This window comes from Otolemur garnettii, unplaced genomic scaffold (assembly GCF_000181295.1).
Source record: "Otolemur garnettii isolate 467f Iridium unplaced genomic scaffold, OtoGar3 scaffold00087, whole genome shotgun sequence".
Taxonomy (NCBI): domain Eukaryota; kingdom Metazoa; phylum Chordata; class Mammalia; order Primates; family Galagidae; genus Otolemur; species Otolemur garnettii.
In genome coordinates, this window is record NW_003852482.1 from 4,599,819 (window position 1) to 4,608,985 (window position 9,167).

The window sequence follows — 9,167 nt, forward strand, 5'->3', positions numbered from 1 at the left end:
TTTCTTTAAAAATATCCTCTTTTCTCTGGGAAAGAGAAAGCCCTATTGTCTATATTCTTTCATGGATGACTTTGCTGAGCCTCAGTTTTCTCATCTATAAAATGGGATAACAACACCTCCCTTACAGAAGGTGGTGTTGCGGGTGAGAGATAGCAGGAAACCCTCGGCCCCACTCAGTCCCGGCAAGTGATTCATTTGGAAGTGTCTGTGCTGTGACCATGCACAGGCTTGGTGTGGGTTAAGGGGGAGAGGGTTGTTAGTGCCCAGAGACAATGCCTTCTACTGAGGCATTGTAGAATATGCCTATCCACAGGTCACTGCCATTTCATGTTCAATGGCGCCTAAGCTGTAAACAAGGAGCCCAAGCTGCTTGGTGTTGGAGGAGAGAGAACTTTTGGCTGGATGACCAAAGGGGACTTCATGGAGGAGACAGCGTTTGGGTGGGCCTTGTACTGAGGACAGGACTTCAAAAGGGGACATCCATGGCTTGGCAGCACTTACCACGTGCTGGGCCCTGTGCACAGCTTCACACGATGGTCTCTGCACGGCCATGGAGGGGACTGTTGGGTTTACCACTTTACAGAGGAGGACGCTGAGCCCTGGAGAGCTTCAGGGACTCACCTGCAGTCACACAGCTAGCAAGGTGGTGGCTGTAAAGCCGATGCCACTCAGGTTCCAGGACTGGATGTAGATGTCATCTTTGGGGCCATTTTTCAGCCCTCTCTGGTCATTACGTTGAGGCCCTCAAGCTAGGACAATTATCCTGGATTATCCAGGTGGGTCTGATATAATCACAGGGTCTTTATAAGAAGTAGGGAAGAAGGTCAAAGGCTGAAGAGAGGGATGGGGTGACAGAAGCCGAGGCGGAGTCACGTGCCTTCAAGATAAAGGGGCCCCAAGAGTGCAGATGGCATCAGAAGCTGAAAAAGACTAGGAAAGAGACTCTCTCCTGGAGCCTCTGGCAGGAGCACACCCCTGCTAACACCCTGGTTTTAGCCATAAGACCCTGGCAGAAAGCCCCCTAGACTGGGGTTCTGGCCTCCAAAGTCATAAGACAGTACGCTTGTGTTATTTTAAGCAGCTGAATTTGTGGTCATTTGTTACAACAGCCACAGGAATGGGTACGTCCCCGGTTTCTCTGGCCTCACCTGTCCCCATGTTCTCATTGCTCAGGGTTGCTGAGGCCTCTGTTGACAGCGCTGTCAGTGACCTGGACGTGTTGGCTGTGTGCACGTCCCACCGAGCCCTTCCACAGTCTTCTCTGTTTGAGGCTCCCCAACTTCCCTCAGTACCCTGGGCCCAGTAGGCATTTAATAATGCTAGTTGCATGTAAACAAGTCTGTGTCTTTATTGTCATTTACGGCAATTTACAGGCATTTGACAGCAGTAACTGCCAGCCCCAAGGCAGGATCATAGGACTGGCGTGTCTGTGGCCAGCTGAGTGCTGGGCAGAGGTGGGGGTCAGCCAGCACATCTGGCTGCAGCAGAGGGATGCCACACCTCCTGCTGGGCAGGAGGCAGCTCTGACTGTCCTGCTGTAGCCAGAAAGAGGCCCACAAAAATCCCAGGTAACCAGATCCCAGCCCAGTGGTGGACAGAGAGGGGAGGGTTTCTCTGTGAGTCCCAGCTCTCTGGTCTATTCACTCATCCCTGTCTGCCCACGGGCATTCTCTCTTTCTGCCCTCTGCTAGAGGAAGGCACCGAGCTGTAGGCAACTTCAGCTCAGAAGATCCAGCCCAGCGCCTGCATTCTGTGGCAGGAGAAATGTTGAGCCAGAGAGGGAAAGTGACTTGGCCAAAGTCACACAGCAATTTCATGAGTCTCAAGTTTGAAGCCTCCTGCCCGGTGCCACCTCTAGGAGGCTGGGGATCTGGGTGCATGAGCTGGCCTCCAGGTGACAGGACCTCAGGGCAGGCCAGCCAGGCAGGTAGGGAGCCGGCACAGTCTCACTTGAGATTGTGCTGGCTCTCTCGGTGCCGGCGCAGATCCACCTTGCGCTGGAAGCCCTTGGCGCACAGCTCACAGCTGAAGGGCTTGAAGCCTGTGTGCTTGCGGCTGTGGGTGATGAGGTTGGAGCTCTGGCTGAAGGCCTTCCCGCACACCTGACACTTGTGCGGCTTCTCACCTGCCAGGCAGGGACAGACAACAAGGGCGGGGTCAGGGTGTCCTCCTCCACCCCTGGAATTTGCTCTCCAAAACTTCCATATGTTTTACCATATCCACCTTAGAAAATAACCAGAAAAGAGGGACAAAGAAAGACCCGACTCGGACTCCTACCCTCACTGGATTGTACGTGGCTGGGGCTCTCTCTGTCCCCAAACCTGGCATAGGGCCCGGCACAAATGAAGCCCTTGGTTAATAGCGAGGAGAGAAAGGACCAGCAGGTGAACAAGTGAATAAATGAATGAGCAAACGCATCGGCCATGTGCCTGCCAGTCCCACTCCCACCCAGAGGCGTTTGCTGTCTCCTTCCAGCACTTCTCATGCATTAAGTCCTGTAAGTAACACAGATGCCCTCCATCACGGGTGACTTCCACTTTGTGACCAGACCCCACCCCAGCCTCTCTCGGGGCCTGTGGACGTCTCAGTGAAAGTGGGGGAGACTAGGGCAGCCTCCTCTGTCGGGCCCCCTCACCGGTGTGGATGTAGGTATGCTTCTTCATGTCGGACTTCTGGTGGAAGCGCTTGCCGCAGAACTGGCAGGGGTAGGGCCGTGTGTCTGAGTGGATGAGCAGGTGGGTGGACAGCGTGGACGAGCGCTTGAAGGACTTGCCACACATGCGGCACTGGAAGCTGCGCTCCTGCCGGAGGAAACGAGGCCCCGGGGGGTCAGGAGCAGGCGGGGCCTCGCCACCCAGGACTGCCAGGCTGGGTGCAGGACTGGACCCGGCTGGGATCCCCTGAGGAACAGGACACTCTGTTGGGGCGGCCTCGAGGATGGGACCTCCCTCACATTCCTTCCTCTTGATGGGACTTGGAACCTCACTGGCCTCCTGTGGCATTTTTCTCTATAAATTTGGTGCTTAACCTACTCAAAATAAGACTCAGTATAGGTTTACTGACTAGCTGGTGGACCAACTACTCTGAGAGTTTTTTCAGGGGTTCACCTTTCAGGACCACTCTCTCAGAGCGAGCTCCTGGAGGCAGGGGTGGCTATGGGCTGCACTGTAGTTTAGATAAGAGTCTAAGAATGGGCCGAGTGCGGAGGCTCACACTATAATCCCAGCACTCGGGGAGGCCGAGGCAGTGGACTGCCTGAGCTCAGGAGTTCCAGACCACCTGAGCAAGAGTGAGACCCCGTCTCTAAAAATAGCCAGGCATTGTGGCAGGCACCTGTAGTCCCAGCTACTCAGGAGCTGAGGCAAGAGGATCACTTGACCCAAGAGTTCGAGGTTGCTGTGAGCTATGACGCCACAGCACTCTACTCAGGTGAACAAAGTGAGACTCTGACTTAAAAAAAGAAAAAACAAAAAGTCAGCCGGGCATTGTGGCAGGCGCTTGTAGTCCCAGCTGCTTGGGAGGCTGAGGCAAGAGAATCGCCTAAGCCCAGGAGCTGGAGGTTGCTGTGAGCTGTGTGATGCCACAGCACTCTACCGAAGGTGACAAAATGAGACTCTGTCTCTAAAAAATAAATAGATAAATAAATTAAAAAGTCTACAAATCATCGAGGCTCAATTCTGGCTTTTGCCTCCTCATACCCACATGCCTTTAGGCAAGTCATGTGAGCTCCCTGGGACTCAGCTTTCTCATCTGTATTCTGAAGCAGTAAAAGCGATGACCTCACAGGGCTGGAGGCCTGGAGGTGAGGCTGAGCGGCCCCTGGTGCAGTGCTCTGCTGCTCAGGCTCTCCCGCCTTTCCCACCTGAGTCTTGTATTGATACCCAGGGCTAATGACCCCGTAGTGTTCCCTGGAACGGATACCTAAGAAGGAATCTTGCTTTGGTGAGGCTTAGGAGGATGAGATGAATATTTAAACCTAACTCCAAGATTCCAAAAACCAAGGGCCTCAAAGTTGAAGACATCTGTCTTGGCCACCCAGGGAGCAGGGTCGCTTCTGAGCATCATAGACATATCACTGCCCCCCAAAGTCCACCACAGCAAGATACTCTTCCAATTGCATATGAAGCCAGCTCGGTCTATCAGAGGCTGAAGTGTGTTATGGGCAGGTGTTGGAGACCCAGACTTTTATGGAGGCAGGTAGTAGGGGATCCCCCCCATCCATGTTACCCACAAGGGCAGCAAGAGAGACCCGCTGCAGTCCCCAGCCTCCCTGGGGATGCGCAGAGCAGGAGTGGGGGCTGAGGCCCTGTACTCCAGCTGCCCACCTGGGAGTGGACATGCGTGTGCTGCTCCAGGCTTACGGCATGGCCGAAGGTTTTGCCACAGATGTCACAGGCAAAGGGCCGGGTCCCACTGTGGGCACGCCGCACATGCACCTCGAGCCCGTGAGGGGTGGAGAACACCTGGGGGGAGGAGCAGAGTGTGAGGCCTCAGAGGCAGGGAGGGAGGCAGGCCCACAGCCCCCTACATGCCCGTCTCCAGCCAGGGATGGGCATACAGGAAGAGCTCTGGATGCTGCTCCTGGAGCTTGTTTACTGTGCACCCTGGAGAGGCCCTGCGCCCTCTCTGTTCCTGTTTCCTGTCTATATAGTGAGAGATGAGAGGAGGGAATATCCTAGTGGTTACTAATCTGGGCATTGGCCAGAGCCAGGTTTGAATGCTGGTTCTGGAATTTACTTGCTGTGTCATCTTGGGGAAGTGACTTAACCTTTTTGAACCTTAGTCCTTCATCTGCCTCCCAGGACTCATGAATGGCAAATGCTGGGCACTGAGTCCTGCTAATGAGGAAGAACATTTGAATCTTTGATCCCAGCAGGGTCCCAGGGAACAGCCGGCTGGGACCCTCCGCAGCCACCGTGTGCTGGAGCCCCCACTCCTGCTCTGTGCATCCCCAGGGAGCCTGGGGACTGCAGCCGCCATGGGCTCCGGGCAGGGTGTGCCACCCGCTGCCCACCTTGTTGCACTTGATGCAATGATACGCCTCCATGCTGGGGGAGTAGTGGAGGCTGAAGTCCAAGGGGGGCTCAGCGCTGGGCACCAGGGGGCTGCCGTACAGGCTGACGGAGCGCTCTAGGAAGGCGGACTGCATGGTGGAGGGGGCTTGTGGGTAGCTGTGGCTGTAGGACGAGGTCAGGGTGTCCCAGGAGATGCTGGGCTTGTAGAACGGAGGTGAGTCGGAGAGTGGCGAATCCCCATCCTGGGCTCGGGACATCACAACAGGGCCCTCTGTGGAGATGGGGATACATGCATGGTGACTCATTTTAAAACAGGCCACCCACTCCCCTCTCCCTCCAGCACCCACTACCCCCTTAGTGACCCTGTGGGTTTCAGCATGTGACCCCAAATATTTACTGCAGGGGAGTCTGTGGTTCACTGTGGCTCTTCAGGTTTCCAGCCCAGAAACTCACCTGCCCTCACCCCAGAGAACCCACCTGACCCACCACAAGGACCTGCGCACTGCTCCCACATGGATACCCTCCTCCAGGAATTAGATCCCAGTCAGGAGGATCCAAGGAGAAGCCAGAGAGCCCAGATTGCATCCAGGTGACTTTGTGAGTCCTTCCAAGCTCTGTGACCTCAGCGGCTCTGCCGCAGATGTCTATGCATCCTCCTGCCCCCTGGCGCTTGCTGGGAGCAGCTGGGCTCCCAGGCTGGGTACCTGGGGGTGCAACTGCCCTGGCCAAGCTCTGGTCCTGCTCCAGCTTTGGTTTCTGCTTGGGGTTGGGCCAATCCAGGCCCTGGCTTGGGAAGAGGGTGCTGAGGAGAAGGCCACTGCTCAGGACCTGCTCCCGGGCCTCTGCAGAGAGACAAGACCATTGGAGTCACAAGCTGCCACTTTCAGGGAGCCCTGAGCAGGCAGGGGTCCCCCCGTTGTGCTGCTCTGGCCACTCACACCCAGGGGCTCTTCCGAGGGTAGGGAGAAGTGGGAGGCCAGGAAGAGACCCTGAGAACTCTTGGGCCAGTCTGGGTTTTTCTGAGCACCCCAACCGCAGCCCAGCCCTCTAGTTAGGCCCTGCAAGTCAGTAACTTAGCACATACACTCACCGCCCCACAGCTCAGGAGAGGTGAGTGCCATTCACTCACACATTCATTCAGCCAGCCAGACTGAGCCCTGCTTCCAGTCTTGGAAGAGGAGGCTCCCTTGCGGGGAAATGTTTCTGCCCCAACCCACATGCAGCAGAGAGCCTCCCCCAGGCTCCCGCTCACCAGGGGTGTGCACAGGAGGCCAGAGCAGGCCATCCTCCTGCACACGGGGCTGGTGGTAGGTGTGGGCCTTCTTGCTCTTCACCAGGAAGGAGCGCGGCATTCTCAGTGTGCACCCCGCACCTATGAGGGGAGAGCAGAGGGAAGATGAGGAAGGCAGGAGAACAACACACCTCTGCATTGTAGAGCCTCCTCCTGAGCTCAAACTGCACTGGGTTGACTCATGCCCCCGCCAGAGTTCGCAGCTACCCAGAACCTGTGAACATGACCTTATTGGAGGAAATAGCATCTTCGTGCAGATAGAATCAATCTCAGGTGATGTCACACTGGGGAAGAGGCCAATACAATGTGACCAGTGCCCTCATAAGAAGAGGGAAATTTGGACACAGAAACACAGACACACCCAGGATAATATCCTGTGACAAAAAAGACAGAGAGACTGGAGAGTGCTTCTACGAGCCAAGAAGTGCCGGGGCTCGCTGGCAGGGGCATGAAATGACTCTTGCAGTGTCCAGAAGGAGCCAACTCTGTTTTTGATTTTGATTTTGAAATCAAAGAGCCAATCCTTTGATTTTGGTCATCTGGACCCCCGAACTTTGAGAGAATATGTTTTGGTTGCTTTTGAGCTTCCTAATTTGTGGTACTTTGTTATGGAAACTATAGATCCTACCCAGTGCTCTGCTGCCCTGCTAGGAAGCTGCCATACGTACCCACCAGACAACCACGAGGCCACCTGCTCCCACCAGCATGCCCAGAGTGTGCTGGAGCAGAGAAGGCAGGGGCAGGGTGCCCACAGGTGGCTCACTGTGGACCCCACATTTAGAAAAGCTGAATTCAAGTCCCAGTGGAATCCACCTTCAGAGGACTCACCAGAAGGTGGTTTGAGCTTAGGTTTTATTTATTTATTTATTTATTTTCAGACAGAGCCTCAAGCTGTTGCCCTGGGTAGAGTGCTGTGGCATCACAGCTCACAGCAACCTCCAACTCCTGGGCTCAAGCAATTCTCCTGCCTCCGCCTCCCAAGTAGCTGGGACTACAGGAGTCTGCCACAGCATCTAGCTATTTTTTGGTTGCAGTCCTCATTGTTGTTTAGCAAGGGCCCGGGCTGGATTCGAACTGGCCAGCTCAGGTGTATGTGGCTGGCACCTTAGCTGCTTGAGCCACAGGCGCTGAGCCGAGCTTAGGTTTTAGAATCCGCAGCTCACAGGCTAGAACCTCAGCTTGCCTGCTGTGCAGTCTGGGCAGGCACTTACCCTCACTGAGTCTATCTCTTCTTCTCTAAGGTGGAATCTCCAGGCTTGTGGTGCTGACGGAAGCATCATATGTACCCAGTGCCTATCACGGGAGGCCTGGCAGGGAGCAGCAGGTAGGGGAAAACCTTGACTGCAGATCCACACATCCTGCCAGCTGGGAGTGGCCACAGCCACAGAACTGCACCTACAGTCTGGTCTCCAGAAAGAGGGGCCCAAGGCCCAGAGGACCCCCTACTGCATTGTACCTGGAGGTCTGAAGTTTTGCAAATGTCCATAGACTCCTGGAGCTGACCACTGGGCTGTCCCCTGAATCCCTAGTCAGAGGGGTGGGGGAGTGGCAGAGCTGGGCCATCTGACCACCCCAGGACCCCTGGCTTCCCCTGCAAAGCCCTGTGGGGCAGAGAGCTTCTCTTGGCCCTAGAATGGTTCACACCTTTGCACCCAGCCTGTGAGCTCTCCTGAGGGCTCCTGGGAGACAGTCTCTTCCTAGAGTCCTCTCTCCTTCTACCCGCTATGTTGTATCCAGGAAGAAGCTCAGAAGAAATATTCAGTCAAGGCCAATCCCATTCCTGTGATCTGGGAGGAGTCCCACCCCTACCCACCCTGCAGGGGCGATAGGACCTAGAGAAGGCGGGAAAAGTATCACGGCTTCTCTGAACAGCCATGAGGACTGGGTGATAAGGCCCTGGTCCAGGAGCAGGCTGGGAGGTGAGAGATTAGAAAAGGCAGCTTGGAGCTCTGCCTTCAAGGCAAGGGCCTGGGACTCACATTTACCAAAGGGATGACCCAGCCCAGCTAGAAGACAGACCCCAACAGTGCCCAGGGCTGCCTAGCCCATGGCCCAGAGCCCCACTGAGGCATCAGGACTTTGGGCTCTACCAGCTCCACCTGGGGGACATGCTTAGGCCTAGCGCCTTCTTACTGTGAGGCTAAAGGGGATTATGAGAGTGCTGGGATCAAGAAAAGACCCTTATGTCTCCTGAGCAGTAGGAAAGGTGCTTGTTGAGGTGCCTGGGCCCAGTAGGGTGGTGTCTCTGCCCACTAGAGGAGGAGTTTCAGTAGAGCAAGCAGTGCCCACCCACAGCAGGTGCACTCAGCGGACAGCACCAGCCCAGGCCCAGGGGCGGGGCTTGAAGGCCTCTAGGTCCCTTCCTGCTGTCAGATTCTTGGCTTTCTGAACAAAGGCTCAGGCTGGGGGCTGCTGGGCAGCCCACGGCCTTATCTCTCAGGGACACGTCTTCCTCCTCCTGCCCCCCCAGAGCACCCCACACCCCCTTCCTTCCCTCTTCTAACTCTTCTTCACCTCAGGAAACCCCCTGGGGAGGCCAGACCCTAGGTGGAGGGGAGGGAACCCCCCATGGGCCAGGGGAGGGCTGAGGGGGCTGGGTTCCCAATGTACTTTGGGGGGGGGGGCTCTGAGCACAGGGCCACGGTCTGCCTATAAACAGTGATCCACTTTTTTCACACATATTTTAAGAAGAAATCAACAAGAAGCAAAGCTTTGTACTAATACCCTGCGACAGAACACCAGGAAATGCTTGCCAGTGGGGTCTGCAAAACCTCCCAGCTCCTTACCCCTCTCCCACTGCATGGCCCAAGCAGAGTCCCCCCTACGCTCTCTTCTTTTTTTTTTTTTTTTTTTTTTTTTTT

The 9,167-nt window shown here is 55.6% G+C and overlaps 1 protein-coding gene across 1 annotated transcript in view; it reads right to left on the bottom strand.

The window, feature by feature from the left end:
- Positions 1–1,946: 1,946 nt before the first annotated feature.
- GFI1B (growth factor independent 1B transcriptional repressor) overlaps positions 1,947–9,167 on the bottom strand; it is an 11,000-nt gene continuing 3,779 nt past the window's right edge. The window contains exons 2-7 of the mRNA XM_003794870.2: positions 6,268–6,387; positions 5,720–5,857; positions 5,015–5,286; positions 4,326–4,463; positions 2,636–2,801; positions 1,947–2,125 (exon numbers count right to left, since the gene is read on the bottom strand). Coding sequence (XP_003794918.1) covers positions 1,947–2,125; positions 2,636–2,801; positions 4,326–4,463; positions 5,015–5,286; positions 5,720–5,857; positions 6,268–6,367 — 993 coding nt within the window. The 5' untranslated portion in view covers positions 6,368–6,387. The remainder of the gene's footprint in view (positions 2,126–2,635; positions 2,802–4,325; positions 4,464–5,014; positions 5,287–5,719; positions 5,858–6,267; positions 6,388–9,167) is intronic.